The sequence below is a fragment of the Schistocerca gregaria genome, chromosome 3, assembly GCF_023897955.1.
Source record: "Schistocerca gregaria isolate iqSchGreg1 chromosome 3, iqSchGreg1.2, whole genome shotgun sequence".
Classification (NCBI taxonomy): domain Eukaryota; kingdom Metazoa; phylum Arthropoda; class Insecta; order Orthoptera; family Acrididae; genus Schistocerca; species Schistocerca gregaria.
Window position 1 is genome coordinate 413,217,288 of NC_064922.1, and position 21,579 is coordinate 413,238,866.

Below are 21,579 nucleotides of genomic sequence, written 5' to 3' on the forward strand. Positions count from 1 at the left end.
GATTTCAACAACAGAATATAAACAGAGCTAGAGCATTACACTGGTAACATTATTCCTGAAGATATTACTTTTGACTGGGCAAGACAGTTTCTTTTAGTAATGCTGCCTATGTACTTCATGCTGTCAAGGCATATACTCAAGTCTCTGGTTTATCAAATGAATGTTACTGCTAGCATGAGTGTCTTGACAAGGCACATTGATGTTTGTTTCACAGAGATGGAGATTCTTATTTACAAATTAAACAGTCCCTAAGATGTATATGCATAGTACAGGTACTAATGCCAGTTCTATGGAGATTGGTTTGATGAGTGCACACATGATAGCAATCAAATTATGAAACAAAACCCACATCCTTAATCAGCAAAAGAGAAACACATACAATTGATGAACACAAGCAAGCATACCTCATCCACACATAACCACCAACTCCGGCAGCCCGAGCCAGAATATTATCGTCTTGACATTACAAATATTTTCTTGTCTCCTAACCCCACAAAGGAATGCTACATTAAATGAGTGAGCTAATCAGAGCAAAGTACACATTTTTAATGGCAATCAAGTTACACATTTCACACAGAACTCTAAAGGCACAGCAAAGGCTACTCATCTTGTTCTCTGTCTATCTCTGTGGACATTTCTCTCTAGTGGGTTAGCTGTCCACAGGACACATAATTTAGTCCTGCTGATGTGATTAACAACTTCACTGTTTGTGACTAATGGTTCTGTATGTGTTGTATGGTTCTTGTGTGGGCATAAGACCATATGGGCTCTAACACTATTAGCCAGCTCCTCTGACTGCACAAGTGCCATAGCTTCCTACAGGCAGCTGGTTCAGCATTATGCCACTTACCAGGCCTCAGCGCATAGGGATGGCCTTTTTTTTGGCAACCAGCAATGTTCCTGAAATCTGGGATGCCACTTCAGTGTTATGACTGTATGCCACCTGGGGCCTGTACACTACAACACACTGGAGAGGGCACATATAAATAGCACCTGCCTAGCAAGCAAAGATTATTGGGTCAGCAACCAGTGTAAAGGACTACTGCAATATGGTCCAGACAAACACCTTCACTCAATCATCATCCCCTTGTGCAGCCATTCACATTAGACATTATCATTCAATGAGATCAAAACCCATACAGTCCTGTATTTAGCACTGATGGTCCTGAAGATTGAACTGAGGACCTTTTAGCTACCACTCACTTAATGACTGTTTGTCATCCAGATACTGTCAGCCAGATAACAGAGGCCAGTTTTAGGTTCCTGAATGACACCACCTCTGCTGCAAGCCATTGCCAGGCGCTAGTAACACCACATATCCATAATTTGGCCGTGAAGTACAGTTGCATTACCAGTACTGACTAAATGGTCAGCTGCTGCCGAGCTGCCAATTCAGATAGAATACGCTGCTCTGATGCATGTGCACTGTCCACAGCTGGGACCCTGTCCCTGAGGACCATGAATCTGACATATATATAATAGTATCGAAGGAAATTGACAGAGATCCGAAATGTGAAATAATTTGGGTGAAGGTCACGGTTAAAGCAGGCTCAGACATGGTAATTGGATGTCTCTATAGGCCCCCTGGCTCAGCAGCTGTTGTGGCTGAGCACCTGAAGGGTAATTTGGAAAATATTTCGAGTAGATTTCCCCACCATGTAATAGTTCTGGGCGGAGATTTTAATTTGCCAGATATAGACTGGGAGACTCAAACGTTCATAACGGGTGGCAGGGACAAAGAATCCAGTGAAGTTTTTTAAGTGCTTTATCTGAAAACTACCTTGAGCAGTTAAACAGAGAACCTACTCATGGCGATAACATATTGGACCTTGTGGTGACAAACAGACCCGAACTATTTGAAACAGTTACCACAGAACAGGGAATCAGCGATCATAAAGCGGTTACGGCATTGATGATTTCAGCCGTAAATAGAAATATTAAAAAAGGTAGAAAGATTTTTCTGTTTAGCAAAAGTGACAAAACGCAGATTACAGAATACCTGATGGCCCAACACAAAAGTATTGTCTCAAGTACAGATAGTGTTGAGGATCAGTGGACAAAGTTCAAAACCATCATACAATATGCATTAGATGAGTAAGTGCCAAGCAAGATCGTAAGAGATGGAAAAGAGCAACAGTGGTACAACAACCGAGTTAGGAAACTGCTGCGGAAGCAAAGGGAACTTCACAGCAAACATAAACATAGCCAAAGCCTAGCAGACAAACAAAAATTACGTGAAGCGAAATGTAGTGTGAGGAGGGCTATGCAAGAGGTGTTCAATGAATTCGAAGTAAAGTTCTATGTACTGACTTCGCAGAAAATCCTAAGAAATTTTGGTCTTATGTCAAAGTGATAGGTGGATCAAAACAAAATGTCCAGACACTCTGTGACCAAAATGGTCCTGAAACAGAGGATGACAGACTAAAGGCCAAAATACTAAATGTCTTTTTCCAAAGCTGTTTCACAGAGGAAGACTGCACTGTAGTTCCTTCTCTATATTGTCGCACAGATTACAAAATGGTAGATATCAAAATAGATGACCGAGGGATAGAGAATCAATTAAAATCGCTCAAAAGAGGAAAGGCCACTGGACCTGAAGGGATACCAATTTGATTTTACACAGAGTACGCGAAGGAATTTGCCCCCCTACTTGCAGCGGTGTACCGTAGGTCTCTAGAAGAGCGTAGCATTCCAAAGGATTGGAAAAGGGCACAGGTCATCCCCGTTTTCAAGAAGGGACGTCTACCAGATGTGCAGAACTATAGACCTATATCTCTAACGTCTATCAGTTGTATAATTTTGGAACACGTATTTTGTTCGAGTATAATGACTTTTCTGGAGACTAGAAATCTACTCTGTAGGAATCAGCATGGGATTCGAAAAAGACGGTCGTGTGAAACCCAGCTCGGGCTATTCGTCCATGAGACTCAGAGGGCCATAGACACGGGTTCACAGGTAGATGCCATGTTTCTTGACTTCCGCAAGGCGTTTGATACAGTTCCCCACCGCGGTTGCAACAGCTCATGGAAGAGGATGCTTTCAGCGCGAAACTTCTTTTCAGTGATGAAGCAACATTTTTTCTTAATGGTGAAGTGAACAGACACAATGTGTGAATCTGTGAGGTAGAAAATCCTCAAGCTTTCATGCAGCAAATTCGCAATTCACCAAAAGTTAACGTGTTTTGTGCAATCTCACGGTTTAAAGTTTATGGCCCCTTTTTCTTCTGCGAAAAAAACGTTACAGGACACATGTATCTGGACATGCTGGAAAATTGGCTCATGCCACAACTGGAGATCGACAGCGCCGACTTCATCGTTCAACAGGATGGTGCTCCACCGCACTTCCATCATGATGTTCCGCATTTCTTAAACAGGAGATTGGAAAACCGATGGATCGATCGGTCGTGGTGTAGATCATGATCAGCAATTCATGTCATGGCCTCCACACTCTCCCGACTTAACCCCATGCGATTTCTTTCCGTGGGGTTATGTGAAAGATTCCATGTTTAAACCTCCTCTACCAAGAAACGTGCCAGAACTGCGAGCTCGCAAAAATGATGCTTTCGAACTCATTGATGGGGATATGCTGTGCCGAGTGTGGGAGGAACTTAATTATCAGCTTGATGTCTGCTGAATCACTAAAGGGGCACATATCGAACATTTGTGAATGCCTAAAAAGCTTTTTGAGTTTTTGTATGTGTGTGCAAAGCATTGTGAAAATATCTCAAATAATAAAGTTATTGTAGAGCTGTGAAATCGCTTCAATCATTTGTAATAACCCTGTATATACTTTGGATATACCTGGGTGGAAGGAGATAGGGTGATACGTTTTGACCTCATGCTGGCCTCCTTTCCTGTGTAATGGAACTAACTTTGAGGTTTTGAGAGATTGACCATCAAGGCAAGACAAGACGATTATTTTGTTATTCTCTTTAGCATTTGTCTGTATAATATGGGGTTTGCTTTTACACAATTTGGCAGGTTTAATTTTATTATTTAATTTTTGGGGTTGTATCCTTCCTGATGTCACAGTCATCAGAGGGACTTTTGGGAGCAGATAGGCAACTGCCTAAACATGCATGGAAAACTATGGACCATGAAGGCTGGCATTGAAACTCCTTAGACAAGTCCTTTCTTGATGGTGGTTATGGACCTATGAGCAGTGGTATGAGTTGCTAACCTGCAAGCATTGCGTGTGCAGATTCCTCTCCCTCTTGCATAATTGATCTTGAATTTAGTGCTGCTTCTATGCTGATCAGGTAGGTGTTGAGGCCTTTTTTGTCAACTGTAACTGTCCTCAGTCAGCATTTGACCGGACAGATCTTACCCAGACACTCCTCGCACCGAGGCAGGAGTGCAATGATAAATTTCCATGTGATAGCTTTATGGATGAGGCACTTGTGAGTCTTGCTTGCCATGAGAGCTCGTCAGAGCTCCTTGAGCTCTTTGTGTGCATGGAGTGGAAGGTAGTAGCATTGTCAGAGTAAATCACATTGGACACTCCTCGTCTTCCAGCAAATCTTTGTGGGCCTTGAAGAAATCTGTCAGCTTATATATGGCAATAGTTCAAAGTGCAGGACTTGTGTTGTGCACATTAATACAATAATATATTTTTTCTTCAGATTACATTCTTTTCTGATCTATAACAGGCCAGCAAATCTGATGCCTGTGACTCCAAATGGTCTCAATGGTAAGACCCATTCAGTTGGAAATGGAGCTTCTGTTTGTTGAGCAAAATGAGCTTTCACTATTTTGCAAGGCAGACAGTGAGACACATAAGACCATTACCAAAAATGGGTTGAAATGAGCTATCTTAGAATTTTGTGGCACAGGCAACTTGTTGCACAAAGCATGAAGTTCTTGGACAACGTGAATCCAGTAAGCAATTCTTGTAAATCTGATGTTGTCCTGTTTTCTCTCATTATATGCTATTTAAGGAAAAGTACTCAGACTGAGACTCAGAACAGTTTCTAGTACAGTAGTTACTATACTTAGAAACTATAAAAATAGGTAATGTTGGCTTTTTATCATGAAGACATAGTCTGTTAATTTCTTCTTTGCTGGCAAGGATAGGTCTTTCATCTGTAAAAATCATGGTCATTGTGTTTCGTTCTTCATTAACCAAGGAGGCCCATGGAACCATATAGCAGCATGCTGAGGTTTACCTGCTGTATATCCTCTGGAAATCTTCTTGACAAAATTTCTTAGAAAATTATTTTCGCAGATAGCAAAATAGGTGACTACAGCCCCAGAGGCATAACAACTCTTAAGTTTTCTATACAGGATGTACCACAATTAGTAGCGGAAGCTTGTGATGCGAAGCTGAAAGGGGTGTCCAAACACAAGATCACAATTAGTGATATAAACTGGCGTGATTGTAAGTGTTGGAGTGATTTCAGAGGGGCGGGGGGGGGGGGGGGGGGGCAATGAAAAATGCTAATGTTGGAAAATGTTTTCAAAACAGTGCTGCCTGCAGGGCACTCCTCCTGGATAGACATCGAGTGGCACATTTTACCTGCCACATCATGGAGACCCCTTTTCACTTTTACACTATCACCTGTGTTAGTTTTAATTATTAACTGTGATATACACTGAATACAAATCTTGCATTTGGCTGCCCCCATCGATTTGACAACCCAAGCGGCCACCACTAATTCTAATAATTCTTATTATTGGACTCAAGATAGGAAAAGAAGGAGCTTGCTAATGGCACGTTTCGAAAGAACTATCAAAAAAATGGGATTTGGATTATGTTCTTCACACATATGAACTTAATTGGCCACAGTGTGCAGTGACAATGGATCATCACAGCATTGAAAGGAATCAAAATCAGCATGTTCATGTAAATGGTGACATGGTGCAGCCTTTTACTTTGAGTACCAGAACAATTGAAACTATTCCAGGCAACACAGTTATTAACCTAATTCTTAAATGAACTTTTCCCACACAGCGCTATTCCACTGATTATTAATGCAACATTTCCCTTTGGTTTACTCTCATTATTGATAAGATATACTCCCAGACTTTAGCATGTTAATAGCTATGAATGGATATTATCTAGTTGTTCATGCATCCCACTTACCTCCACAACGCCAATGTATGACGGAAGACACAATTCAAAATTAATATCAAATTCATCAGGCATATCAATTTTCAAATTTTCATAAAAACTTCCAACATACTGTTTCTGTCGAAAAAGTGCATTAAAAGCTGGGTCTTTCTTCATTTCATTTTCCAGCACATCAAAAATCTGCAAGGAAGAGACTTCATTAATTTTTCAATTTAGATTTTGGAAGCAATGGATTTTGCACCACAAACCCTTTAAGACAAGGTAAATAATTTTTTTCAGCTTTTCACAAATATGTCTTTTGCGAAGGTGATGAACAGGACATTTTTACTTTGCATAAATTTACCCTTCTCCTATAGTCCATAATCTTTGGTGTTTTTCCAGTTTTGAGATAGGTATTTAAATTCAGTGACATTTTTTGGGAATGGACTTAGGACCTCTGGCAATTCCTCTATTCCTTTACTCCTCTAACAACTTACAAGTATTTATTGTTCCATGACTTCAACATAATTTTGTACTGATGATATTTCCTTCCTTTACATACTCCATCAGTGACCAGGCTTTGTCATATGTCTTCGTATGCATTCTCAACAACATGTGATTGGTAAAGACAAGCACCACTCATTTGTTGGCAGGGAGGACTGGCCCACTGATTTTTAAAGGAATCAAACGCAATTGAATAAAATGACTTCAAACATCTGATTATTTTACAAATGACTTAATGTGTTAAACATTTGACATTCAGCATTTAAGCGAGAGAAAACTTAGACCAGGTTTGAAATGAATGTATAAAGTTTGTTGGAAAACACTAAGTGCGATAATTATCAAACAATGGATGAGTATAGTCTGAGTACTTCGCACCCTGTTTTAAGTAAAAGCTAGTTTTTCATGCACCTCAGTGCTTATGATAACATAACTCCTGTACTACACTCCTGGAAATGGAAAAAAGAACACATTGACACCGGTGTGTCAGACCCACCATACTTGCTCCGGACACTGCGAGAGGGCTGTACAAGCAATGATCACACGCACGGCACAGCGGACACACCAGGAACCGCGGTGTTGGCCGTCGAATGGCGCTAGCTGCGCAGCACTTGTGCACCGCCGCCGTCAGTGTCAGCCAGTTTGCCGTGGCATACGGAACTCCATCGCAGTCTTTAACACTGGTAGCATGCCGCGACAGCGTGGACGTGAACCGTATGTGCAGTTGACGGACTTTGAGCGAGGGCGTATAGTGGGCATGGGGGAGGCCGGGTGGACGTACCGCCGAATTGCTCAACACGTGGGGCGTGAGGTCTCCACAGTACATCGATGTTGTCGACAGTGGTCGGCGGAAAGTGCACGTGCCCATCGATCTGGGACCGGACCGCAGCAACGCACGGATGCACGCCAAGACCGTAGGATCCTACGCAGTGCCGTAGGGGACCGCACCGCCACTTCCCAGAAAATTAGGGACACTGTTGCTCCTGGGGTATCGGCGAGGACCATTCGCAACCATCTCCATGAAGCTGAGCTACGGTCCCGCACACCGTTAGGCCGTCATCCGCTCACACCCCAACATCGTGCAGCCCGCCTCCAGTGGTGTCGCGACAGGCGTGAATGGAGGGACGAATGGAGACGTGTCGTCTTCAGCGATGAGAGTCGCTTCTGCCTTGGTGCCAATGATGGTTGTATGTGTGTTTGGCGCCGTGCAGGTGAGCGCCACAATCAGGACTGCATACGACCGAGGCACACAGGGCCAACACCCGGCATCATGGTGTGGGGAGCGATCTCCTACACTGGCCGTACACCTCTGGTGATTGACGAGGGGACACTAAATAGTGCACGGGACATCCAAACCGTCATCGAACCCATCGTTCTACCATTCCTAGACCGGCAAGGAAACTTGCTGTTCCAACAGGACAATGCACGTCCGCATGTATCCCGTGCCACCCAACGTGCTCTAGAAGGTGTAAGTCAACTACCCTGGCCAGCAAGATCTCCGGATCTGTCCCCCATTGAGCATGTTTGGGACTGGATGAAGCGTCGTCTCACGCAGTCTGCACGTCCAGCACGAACGCTGGTCCAACTGAGGCGCTTGGTGGAAATGGCATGGCAAGCCGTTCCACAGGACTACATCCAGCATCTCTACGATCGTCTCCATGGGAGAATAGCAGCCTGCATTGCTGCGAAAGGTGGATATACACTGTACTAGTGCCGACATTGTGCATGCTCTGTTGCCTGTGTCTATGGGCCTGTGGTTCTGTCAGTGTGATCATGTGATGCATCTGACCCCAGGAATGTGTCAATAAAGTTTCCCCTTCCTGGGACAATGAATTCACGGTGTTCTTATTTCAATTTCCAGGAGTGTATGTGCGATCAAGTTATATAATTTTGCCTTAAGACATATGCATATTCTACCTATAATATGTGTCTTACTGCATTAAAACTGTAAGTTAAGATTGTACCTCTTAATGCGTAGATTATGATAGAATTTTAAATTTTTAATTTGATCAATAGTTATGCAAAATACTGAAAATCAAATATTTGTTGCCCCTGGAATCTGTTAGATATGCAACCTGCAACATATACCATGAATCTTGTGCCTTCAACTGGGATAGCCATTTAATAATATAGATATTGGCTGTAAGAGTTGACCATTAGCTGAAAATCACTGATGGGCCCTGCTCCCACAGCTAATAGCGGTGAAATAGCTCACAGTTCCTATCATTGCCACGAGATGTCACTTCAAATACAAATTAAATGTGGAATACATAACATTAGTTTGTCCACAGAACCTGTCGACTTCAGTGGCAGCCTGGCACCTGTGTCAAAATTTCTACAGTTGTTGCTGAGATTAGCCTGCACATACAGATGTAAAAAAAGTAGCAAAGAATTTTAATTTATATTATGTATATAAGGGGAATATATGCATGGATCCTGGTAATAATAATTTCATGTGGCTCAATGGCCTAGAGCAAGTATATCAGTGGGACATCACTTCAGCAATCTATATGTTCCTAATCAATTATTGAGTTGGGGAAAGGGGGTTAAGGATTAATGTGAGACCTGAACTGTGTTTCATTTCTGGTAAACCTCCAGATCATTGATAGGTGAATAGATGTTGAAATGGATAGCGAGAAATGAGTGGCCCACCAAGGATGCAGTTCCACAACCTTTTAATATCCAGGCAAGTGCTTAACCATTACACCACCAGGCAGGGTCAGCAGTGGTTTTGGTCAAGCTTCATGCCCTCTAGAGTCACGTTGGCTGCAGCACTATGTTTTAATTATGATGGGGAGGCGTGATGGGAGAGAGGAGGGTAAATGTCTATAATTCATCACAGTTCAGCCGATGTCCATGAATTATTTATAAATTATATACATAAACCTTCCTTATGAATTAGTCTATCTGTTAGTCACAATCAGATCAAAATCCCTACAATATTTCCTGAGATTTGCCAAAAAATAGAGGGAACACACCATAGAACTTTAATTTATGTATGTATAGGTAGGTTACCACTGCTGCTTTCCACTCACCTGGGAACACAATATTACTTACTTAGATACCAAATAGGAATCTTAAGTAAGACAAAATGTTCCATCCTATGATTTTTAATATTTCTCCATATATTCTTTCCATCCCTGCTACCTTCCCTGGCCCTGTTGCTTTTATAGCTACTGCTCCCTGCTGCCGTTGGATAAGCAGCTGCAGCAGCAAGTCATATACTCCTAGCTCACTTATTTGTTACATAGTTTAATTCTTAATTTCTTTGCGTGTTTTTGGTACTTGCATTATTTAATTCATAAATTTCGGGCATATTATAGTATTTGAGAGTGTAGCATCGCATTTTTTACTACCTGAATAGTGTAAAATCACGTAGTCTCCTTCTGCCGCTGAGCAGTGTGTCAGCAGTGCACAAGTAGCAGCATTACTGCATCTATTGGGCAATCTTGTATTTTAAAAACCGTTTAAATTTTGTGTCGAATTGTTTGTGCTCTCTGTAGATTAGTTCAGACGTTCTTTGCACAACAGTTTTTAGCATGGATAGGAATTGCAACTGCTGAGTTCAGATGCAGGCTGAGTTGGCATCTCTTTGCTCCCAGCTTCAGGCAGTGTTGGCTTCGGTCACACAGCTTGAGGCTGTTGCCAATGGGCATCACTGTGGGGGTCCGGATGGGGGTTTGTAGGGGATGGCCAGCTCGTCCCACGCATCCCCCGATTGGACTATGACTGTGGCTGCCCAGGATACTGCCCACATTGAGGCTGAACCCTCACCTGTGGTAGAGTGGGAGGTCATCTCGAGGTGTTGCAGGGGGCAAAAGACATTACGGAGGGCTGAACAGAAGCCTCTCCAGTTTGTCTGACGAATCGGTTTCAGGCTCTGTCTCAGGCTGATACTGATCTTCGGCCGGACATGGCTGCTTGTCCTGTTCCACTGGTTGCCCCTCAGTCTGCAAGATCCAGGCGGTCGCAGAGAGTGGGCTTATTGGTAGTTGGAAGCTCCAACGTCAGGTGCGTAATGGGGCCTCTTAGGGATATGGCAGCAAGAGAGGGGAAGAAACCCAATGTGCACTCCACGTGCATACCGGATGGAGTCATTCCAGATGTGTAAAGGGTCCTTCCAGATGCCATGAAGGGTACAGGGTGCACCCATCTGCAGGTGGTTGCTCATGTAGGCACCAATGACGTGTGTCGCTATGGATCGGAGGAAATCCTCTCCGGCTTCCGGCGGCTATCTGATTTAGTGAAGACTGCCAGTCTCGCTAGCGGGATGAAAGCAGAGCCAACCATCTACAGCATCGTCGACAGGACTGACTGCGGACCTTTGGTACAGAGCCGAGTAGAGGGTCTGAATCAGAGGCTGAGACAGTTCTGCGACCGTGTGGGCTGCAGATTCCTCGACTTGCGCCATAGGGTGGTGGGGTTTCGGGTTCCGCTGGATAGGTCAGGAGTCCACTACACGCAGCAAGTGGCTACACAAGTAGCAGGGTTTGTGTGGCATGGACTGGGTGGTTTTTTAGGTTAGATGGCCTCGGGCAAGTACAGAAAGGGCAACAGCCTCAAAGGGTGCGGGGCAAAGTCAGGACATGCGGGGACCAAGCAGCAGTCAGTACTGTAATTTTAAACTGTCGAAGCTGCTCTGGTAAAGTACCGGAACTTCAAGCGCTGATAGAAAGCATCAAAGCTGAAATCGTTATAGGTACAGAAAGCTGACTGAAGCCAGAGATAAATTCTGCCAAAATTTTTACAAAGGCACAGACGGTGTTTAGATAGGATAGATTGCATGCTACTGGTGGTGGCGTGTTTGCCGCTGTTAGTAGTAGTTTATTCTGTAATGAAGTAGAAGTGGATAGTTCCTCTGAATTATTATGAGTGGAGGTTACACTCAACAACCGAGTTAGGTTAATAGTTGGCTCCTTTTACCGACCTCCTGACTCAGTAGCATTAGTGACAGAACAACTGAGAGAAAATTTGGAATACACTTCACATAAATTTTCTCAGCATGTTATAGTCTTAGGTGGAGATTTTAATTTACCAGATATAGACTGGGACACTCAGATGTTTAGGACGGGTGGTAGGGACAGAGCATCGAGTGACATTATACTGAATTCACTATCCGAAAATTACCTCGAGCAATTAAACAGGGAACCGACTCGTGGAGATAACATCTTGGACCTACTGATAACAAACAGACCCGAACTTTTTTACTCTGTAACTGCAGAACAGGGAATCAGTGATCATAAGGCCATTGCAGCATCCCTGAATATGGAAGTTAATAGGAATATAAAAAAGGGAGGAAGGTTTATCTGTTTAGCAAGAGTAATAGAAGTCAGATTTCAGACTACCTAACAGATCAAAACGAAAATTTCTGTTCCGGCACTGACAATGTTGAGTGTTTATGGAAAAAGTTCAAGGCAATTGTAAAATGTGTTTTAGACAGGTACGTGCCGAGTAAAACTGTGAGGGACGGGAAAAACCCACCGTGGTTCAACAACAAATTTAGGAAACTACTGCGAAAGCAGAGAGAGCTTCACTCCAAGTTTAAACGCAGCCAAAACCTCTCAGACAAACAGAAGCTAAACAATGTCAAAGTTAGCGTAAGGAGGGCTATGCGTGAAGCGTTCAGTGAATTAGAAAGTAAAATTCAATGTACCAACTTGACAGAAAATCCTAGGAAGTTCTGGTCTTACGTTAAATCAGTAAGTGGCCCGAAACAGCATATCCAGACACTCCGGGATGATGATGGCATTGAAACAGAGGATGATACGTGTAAAGCTGAAATACTAAACACCTTTTTCGAAAGCTATTTCACAGAGGAAGACCGCACGGCAGTTCCTTCTCTAAATCCTCGCACGAACGAAAAAATGGCTGACTTCGAAATAAGCGACCAAGGAATAGAAAAGCAACTGGAATCACTCAACAGAGGAAAGTCCACTGGACCTGACGGGATACCATTTCGATTCTACACAGAGTACGCAAAAGAACTTGCCACCCTTCTAACAGCCGTCTACCGCAAGTCTCTAGAGGAAAAGAGCACAGGTAGTCCCAGTCTTCAAGAAGGGTCATCGAGCAGATGCGCAAAACTATAGGCCTATATCTCTGACATCGATCTGTTGTAGAATTTTAGAACATGGTTTTTGCTCGCGTATCATGTCATTTCTGGAAACCCAGAATCTACACTGTAGGAATCACCATGGATTCCGGAAACAGCGATCGTGTGAGACCCAACTCGATTTATTTGTTCATGAGACGCAGAAAATATTAGGTACAGGCTCCCAGGTAGATGACATTTTCCTTGACTTCGGAAGACATTTGATACAGTTCCGCACTGTCGCCTGATAAACAATGTAAGAGAGCTCGGAATATCAGACCAGCTGTGTGGCTGGATTGAAGAGTTTTTAGCAAACAGAACACAGCATGTTGTTCTCAATGGAGAGACGTCTACAGACAAAGTAACCTCTGGCGTGGCACAGGGGAGTATTATCGGACCATTGCTTTTCACAATATATATCAATGACCTAGCAGATAGTGTTGGAAGTTCCGTGCGGCTTTTCGCGGATGATGCTGTAGTATACAGAGAAGTTGCAGCATTAGAAAATTGTAGCAAAATGCAGGAAGATCTGCAGCGGATAGGCACTTGGTGCAGGGAGTGGCAATTGACCCTTAACATAGATAAATGTAATGTATTGCGAATATATAGAAAGAAGGATCATTTATTGTATGATTATATCATAGCGGAACAAAACCTGGTAGCAGTTACTTCTGTAAAATATCTGGGAGTATGCGTGCACAACAATTTGAAGTGGAATGATCACATAAAATTAATTGTTGGTAAGGCGGGTACCAGGTTGAGATTCATTGGGAGAGTCCTTAGAAAATGTAGTCCATCAACAAAGGAGGTGGCTTACAGAACACTCGTTCGACCTATACTTGAGTATTGCTCATCAGTGTGAGATCTGTACCAGATTGGGTTGATGGAGGAGATAGACAAGATCCAAAGAAGAGCAGCGCGTTTCGTCACAGGGTTATTTGGTAACTGTTGTAGCGTTACGCAGATGTTCAGCAAACTCAAGTGACAGACCCTGCAAGAGAGGCGCTCTGCATCGCGGTGTAACTTGCTTGCCAGGTTTCGAGAGGGTGCTTTTCTGGATGAGGTATCGAATATATTGCTTCCCCCTACTTATACCTCTCGAGGAGATCACGAATGTAAAATTAGAGAGATTCGAAGGGTGCACGGAGGCTTTCAGACAGTCATTCTTCCCGCGAACCATACGCGACTGGAACAGAAAAGGGAGGTAATGACAGTGGCACGTAAAGTGCCCTCCGCCACACACCATTTGGTGGCTTGCGGAGTATAAATGTAAATGTAAATGTAAATGTAGATGTAGATGTATATTTATATTTGCCTGTTATTAAACATGAACCCTCTGATCACATCCTTCCCTTGTTCCTGCCCTTCCCTACATTTACCCACTATACTACACTATTCCTGGTTAGATAGTCTGCTTTTTCTTCACCCTTTGGCAGTATTTTGTTCACGCTTGAATATTTGAAACTATCCTTTGTGTTCCGTCATGGCCTCTTAAATATCCAAACATTCTTCATTTCTCTTGGCAAACCTACCATGCTACAATCAGCTACTCCAGATAATTTTTCTTTGCTTCTCTCTTAACTTGATTTAACTCTTTCTTTAGGGCTTCCAGAAAGTCATGCTATCCTTTCCCTTCCTGATCTTATACTGCTACATTCTCACATTCCTTTTTATTATTCTCACTGCCCTAGTGAAATAAACTGTGTCTGATGATTGCTTTATGACTTTTCATGGAAAATGCTTTTCTTTGCATTCCAGTACAATGTACTTCAGATCTGATGGCACTGAGTTCATGTCTTTTCCTATATTTAGTCACTGATTGAATATCTCAAATAAATACTTTTCTATTTCTCCCACATTTGCTTTGTGATATATGGAAACAACTTTTTCGTGCTCTCCAGGCATACATCACCTGCGACAGCCTAATGGTCACTTATGATCTTCATTACATTACATACTTTTTTTTTGCTATATTCCACCAAGTTTTATCAGAAAAAACATTTGGTTAATTATCATCCCATGTATTTCCTTTAACAAACTGTTCATAGCCCCCTTCCTACCTCATCTTGTTTGCTAGAAGTTCATTATATACAAGTGAGTCCACCTTTCCTTCCCAGTGTAGTTCTGGCATCTTTGCATCTTTAGGTCTCACCCTATAATTTCACTTCTAACCTTCTTTTCAGCCAAGTACCCACAATCCAACAATTTCTCACCTACAATTTCACTCTGTTTCCCACTTTACACATTCTGCTACACCTGACTTTCCCCTCTACAAGTGTTGATCCATACCTCAAAGATTTCATTGCCTTTATCACCAAATGTCTGTTGGCACGTACATGTTTCATGCACTAAAACAAATATCCCACCACATCTGGTCCCTCTATCACTTCTGAATCCATGTCATCCTCTACAAAACTTCCTGTCCATAATATCCCATGCTAGCCAGAATTCAACACGTATCAGCATATTAGGTCCTTTTCCCTCAATGTAGGTGCTGAATTCTATTTCTTTCCTTAAAATGCTCCTCCTGAAGCCACCTCTATGCTCTTGCCCTACAATTTTTCTTAACAGGCTTATGAGCTATCTAAGTAAATTCAACCTCCTCTGCAATGACCAGCATGGTTTCAGGCCCGGTGGAGGTACAGAATCTGCGATAGCATAATTTAGAAAAACAGTTTTAGAAGCACTAGATGAGAAGAGCTATGTAACTGGCCTTTTCCTAGACTTGTCTATGGAATTTGATACAGATGACCACCAGAAGCTGTCACATAAGTTAGAGGCAGTTGAAGTAAGGGGAGTGGTTCTCAAATGGTTTTGTTTATATCCATAAAACAAAGTACAGTCAGTAGAGATCACACATGTCTCCAGTGGATCAAAGTACATTGAGAAACATATATCTGATCCACAATATATCACTATTGGGGCTCCTCAAGGAAGTGTACTGGGCCCAGTATTGTTTCTAGTGTATATGAATGATTTCTCATGGAGAGAAGATATTGTTTACTGATGACAGCAACATAGGTATCACCTGTAAGACACCAGCACAAATGCTGGAAAATTCTACTGACGTGCTGAGAGATGTTCACAAATGGTCTCAAGAAAACAAAGTAACTCTCAACATAAAGAAAACAAATACAATATGCTTTAGAATGAACAGAAAACAAGAGTCCCTTAAATTTACAACTAGATAACATCTCCATAGATGATGTACCTACAACAAAATTCTTAGGGTTGCACATTGACAGCCAAATAAAGTGGAATGAACATGCTGTGAAACTCTCAAAAAAGATATCCACAACATGTTATGCACTCACAGTCCTTGTATCCCATGCAGTAATGAATGTTTGAGTACTGTATACTTTAGTTATGTTCATTCAACAATCAGTTATGGTATTATTTTCCGGGGAAACTGTGCTCAGAATTTACAAACAGTATTTAAAATGCAAAAGAGAGCAGTAAGAATTATAACGAAAATCAGTAAGCAGGCCCACTGCAGAGAAATTTTCAAAATGTTAGAAATTCTAACTGTTCCTTGTGAATTTATATTCCAAACCATAGTGTACATCAAGAAAAATATAGAAAATTATAGCACAAATAGCAATGTTCATAAGACATAGCTTCTGGTATGAAGGTGTAAAACTGTATAATAAACGGCTGCAGAAAATAAAAGAAACAGATAACATGTACCGCTTTAGGAATAATATTAAATTTTTTATGCAGGAACACTGCTTTTACTCTATAAGTCAATTCCTGAGTACAAAATGACTGTAAATAACTTTTGTTTCACAATATTTAACTATATGAAACATTTTGATAAGGAGCAAAAATGATTGTAAATAACTTGTATGTCACAATGTTTAACTACATGTAACAACAAACTGTATAAATTACATGAATGTACACAAACTGACAACATCCATACATTTTAAAATGTCCATGGATGGCAAAATAAATAAATAAATATATTCTGAATCCTTTAATGTTACCATTACTCCCACACACACATTCAAATTTTCTCCCTTTTCAATAAACAATAGTTTCTCTTATTTTAATAATTATAATTTCACATGTCTTCATAAAACATTACTACAAGTTTTAGAGCCCAGTCTATTCAAGTGTAGAACATCCTATGCCATAACAAATTTTACAATTGTTCTTAGATCTAAGAACACTACACAGTGTCACACTGATCTCAAACACAGTTGTTTACCCTGTTTATGCAGCTGCCACTCACTGTCATTCGGTGTAAAATTTCAATTATCACTACCTCGGATCCTGCAAAAAAAAAAAATTTTACTGTTCCTGTAATGTTCCTTCTTTCATCAATTTGCTGCATACAGAATGTTGCCCCCACACATATGAAGACAACTTTATATTTTTTGTTGGACTGTATAGGCTGCCTGTGCTGAGCTTTGTTTGGCACTTAGAGTATGTTTCTGGTGACTATTCACTTACACATTCTGCCCACAGGTACTAATATCTACTTTACAGCTTGAGACCACAATGTTTATCTGATAACCCTACCACCTCCTCAAGGACACAGTCTTAATACAAGGACACAGCGGCAACTATCTGTGCACCCTCACATTTAATCCAAAGTCTCTCAGTTAAACAGGGTTTGGCCATTGCACATTTATCTGGTTGCTGAACAATGCACTTGCTACAGGCCACACAAGTAATTTGGTCTTTTCAAACTTTGCTACAAGAACATAGAATTTTGTACATGCCAGGTGTGCTAAGTTCCAAATCATCTGCAATAGAGCCCGAGCCAAGTCCTAATCTGGGCTGGAGTATGGAAAAGTATCCTAATGTTAAATCTTTTTAAAATTGTCCCAGTTTTGGAGAGCACAAAGAAGGAAAGCAACTGGTTTACATCCCGCTTCCTGTGCTTCAGGTAGGGTCCAAACTATGAGATGCATCAAATCTCTTTATTAGGGAAATCATTCTGCTTCAGTGTAGACTTTAGGTGCTTATTTTTTTTTACACAAACCGTGAGTATCATTGATGACACATGTTCTTCTAGCTAGCATCTCACGGATCCCATTGCACTGATTCATAGCATGGCATCTCACTGCAAGCAGATAACAGCTGGTGTGTGTAACAAACCCAAAGAAAGGTAGTGTTCCATCAGTTTGAACTTCCATTGTGAACTTAATGCTGTGATGAAGAGAATTAAAGTGTTCCTGCAACTGATAAAGAGGCATCGTGTGGCCAAACCATGAAGGTGTCATCTGTGTACCTAAAAAAAAAGTTTAGTTTCCAACCTGCTGTCCTCAGAACCCTATCCTAAAAATCTTCTGTAAAGAAGTTCGTAACTGTGGATGATAAAGAACTCCCGACAACCATTCCATTTATCTGTTCAAAAACCTGATCATTAAATTAAAAGGCCATGGAAGTCAGCACATGAAGACTGAGCTTCATTATTTTCACATCCAATTTTTCACTGATTAAGGTCAAGAATTCTTCATGTGAAACACACATAAAAAGAGACATAACGATAAAGCTAACCAGATGATCTGATAGACTCAAGAACAAGGATTTTAGCCACCATACAAATTCTAGTGAGTTGTAAAAATGGTCAACATATTTTATGATAAAAGGGCAAAGAACCACCACTAATAACTCACAAAGGTTTAGGTGGTTGCACCCAGAGTGTTGCAAATGGGACATACTGGTACTCCTTGTTTTTGGATTTTAGCCATATAACATTGGTGGAACAGTCACTCCCATATGAATTTTTTTGATCACGTTTTAAGGCAACAAGCTCTTTTTCAGAAGTGAGGTGCTCTTATCCTAACAGCGGTATTGCTCAGTAATTTTCAGTAACCAGGGTTATCAAGTAAACAAACCATTCTCCTAACATACACTGATGAGTGAAAGCATTTTGACTCCTGCCCACTGTGAAACTTAATGACACAGGGTGGTGTTGTAGGCACATGGCAAGGTAAGGAAACCACAAGGAGGCAAGGTTTTTGATGTCTACACCTCTGCACAAAACGTTGATTGGAAGATTACTTGGTACTCAGTATAGATCTGATGACAGAGTACAATGCTGGTGCAGGCACTAGTGTTTTGAGTGCACCATTAAGTGCACATTGCTCGACATACAGGTCCGTAGCAGATGACCCCTAACTGTTACCATGTTGACCCAATGATCAAATCAATTACGATGGCAGAAGTCTCAGAATCATCAAGACTAGACCAAGGATCAATGAAAATGTAATTCCTGGTCAGATGACTCATGTTTCTTGCTGCAATAGATCAATGGGTGTATTCTGATATCCCAACTTCCAGGCAAATGGCTGCTCGAAATATACACTGCACCATGGATGGAGGCTGGTAGAGCAGCATTATGCTATGGGGACATCTCCCTGGGCATCCAGAGGATCTATTGTGGTAACTGAAAGCAGCATGACAACTGCATGAGTACTGCTGCAGGCCACCTTCATCCTTTTAAGTTTGAGGACTTCCCAGGTGCATAACAAATTCCAGCAGCATGACTGTCCACGGCACAAGGCAAAGCTACAAGCTACAGTGGTTTGAGAAGCATGACAGTAAACACCACTCTGTTGCCTTGGCCATCAAATTTGTCTGATTTGAATCCAATGTAAAAAGCCTGGGACACCACTGGGCACAAGCCCCGAGCCCCTAAATTAGTGATCTGTAACCTACTGAAATTGCATGACTAGTGTATAAACATCTTGTGCCACATATCTCCAGAAACCTACCAAGGACCTGATGAATCCACATGACACAGAATCACTGTTTTATTGCTTTCCTTGGTGGACCAACAGGCTATTTTGGAGGTGATTGTAATGCTTCAGCTCATCAGTGTAACATACACATTAAAGGAGCACTATACCATTACCTTTATCCACTGGTATAGTAACAAAATCCTTATCTTCTCAAAGCAATTTGGTAACTACTCCTTCTCTCGGAAAAACATTACCCACTAGCAGTGGTGCTCATTTCAATGTGTAAGGCATGTTTGTGGAACATTATCACCACATGGGGTTTCAAAAAGTACACAAAACCAAAGTGGCTGAGCTCTGTTTACCCACGAAGCATGGCAAAAATATGAGGACAGACATACATTTGCTAGCACATCTTGGTATTGAGACTTTGACATTAACAACACAATAGAGATTATATTAGCAGATAACAGGATTGACAGAGAGAATGGATTCCTCTTAAGTAGTGTGCAAACAGCACGTTAATACGTATTGGCTCACAATTCCTGTAACACAAGAGAGCAGTGTATCACTATGGCAATTGTTTGGATTGTGAAATACTGCTCATTCGACACAGGTAGCATTGCATATGCATTCTGCTATGGGACAGCAGTGACACCTTCTGGCACATGTTCCATGGGCTTTCCGCAATCTGTAAGGTGTGACAGGTATGATTTCTCAGAAGTTCAGATTGGAACTGAAGATGGCTTGGCTTACAGTTTGAAAGCCAAAATACACTCCTGGAAATTGAAATAAGAACACCGTGAATCCATTGTCCCAGGAAGGGGAAACTTTATTGACACATTCCTGGGGTCAGATACATCACATGATCACACTGACAGAACCATAGGCGCATAGACACAGGCAACAGAGCATGCACAATGTCGGCACTAGTACAGTGTATATCCACCTTTCGCAGCAATGCAGGCTGCTATTCTCCCATGGAGATGATCGTAGAGATGCTGGATGTAGTCCTGTGGAACAGCTTGCCATGCCATTTCCACCTGGCGCCTCAGTTGGACCAGCATTCGTGCTGGACATGCAGACCGCGTGAGACGACGCTTCATCCAGTCCCAAACATGCTCAATGGGGGACAGATCCGGAGATCTTGCTGGCCAGGGTAGTTGACTTACACCTTCTAGAGCACGTTGGGTGGCACGGGATACATGCGGACGTGCATTGTCCTGTTGCAACAGCAAGTTCCCTTGGTGGTCTAGGAATGGTAGAACGATGGGTTCGATGACGGTTTGGATGTACCGTGCATTATTCAGTGTCCCCTCGATGATCACCAGAGGTGTACGGCCAGTGTAGGAGATTGCTCCCCACACCATGATGCCGGGTGTTGGCCCTGTGTGCCTCGGTCGTATGCAGTACTGATTGTGGCGCTCACCTACACGGCACCAAACACGCATACGACCATCATTGGCACCAAGGCAGAAGCGACTCTCATCGCTGAAGACGACACGTCTCCATTTGTCCCTCCATTCACGCCTGTCGCGACACCACTGGAGGCGGGCTGCACGATGTTGGGGCGTGAGCGGAAGACGGCCTAACGGTTTGCGGGACCGTAGCCCAGCTTCATGGAGACGGTTGCGAATGGTCCTCACCGATACCCCAGGAGCAACAGTGTCCCTAATTTGCTGGGAAGTGGCGGTGCGGTCCCCTACGGCACTGCGTAGGATCCTACGGTCTTTGCGTGCATCTGTGCGTCGCTGTGGTCCGATCCCAGGTCGGTCCGATCCCAGGTCGACAGACACGTGCACCTTCCGCCGACCACTGGCGACAACATCGATGTACTGTGGAGACCTCACGCCCCACGTGTTGAGCAATTCGGCGGTACGTCCACCCAGTCTCCCGCATGCCCACTATACGCCCTCGCTCAAAGTCCGTCAACTGCACATACGGTTCACGTCCACGCTGTCGCGGGACGCTACCAGTGTTAAAGACTGTGATGGAGCTCCGTATGCCACGGCAAACTGGCTGACACTGACGGCGGCGGTGCACAAATGCTGCGCAGCTAGCGCCATTCGACGGCCAACACCGCGGTTCCTGGTGTGTCCACTGTGCCGTGCATGTGATCATTGCTTGTACAGCCCTCTCGCAGTGTCCAGAGCAAGTATGGTGGGTCTGACACACCGGTGTCAATGTGTTCTTTTTTCCATTTCCAGGAGTGTATTATGTTGGACAGATTTAAGGATATGGCAACAA

General features: G+C 42.7%; 1 protein-coding gene across 4 annotated transcripts in view; it reads right to left on the bottom strand.

The window, feature by feature from the left end:
* LOC126353880 (cyclic GMP-AMP synthase-like receptor) overlaps positions 1 to 21,579 on the bottom strand; it is a 275,603-nt gene that overhangs the window by 172,909 nt on the left and 81,115 nt on the right. For all 4 annotated transcript variants that reach the window (XM_050003085.1, XM_050003083.1, XM_050003084.1 and 1 more), the window contains exon 3: positions 6,082 to 6,249. In XM_050003085.1, coding sequence (XP_049859042.1) covers positions 6,082 to 6,249 — 168 coding nt within the window. The remainder of the gene's footprint in view (positions 1 to 6,081; positions 6,250 to 21,579) is intronic.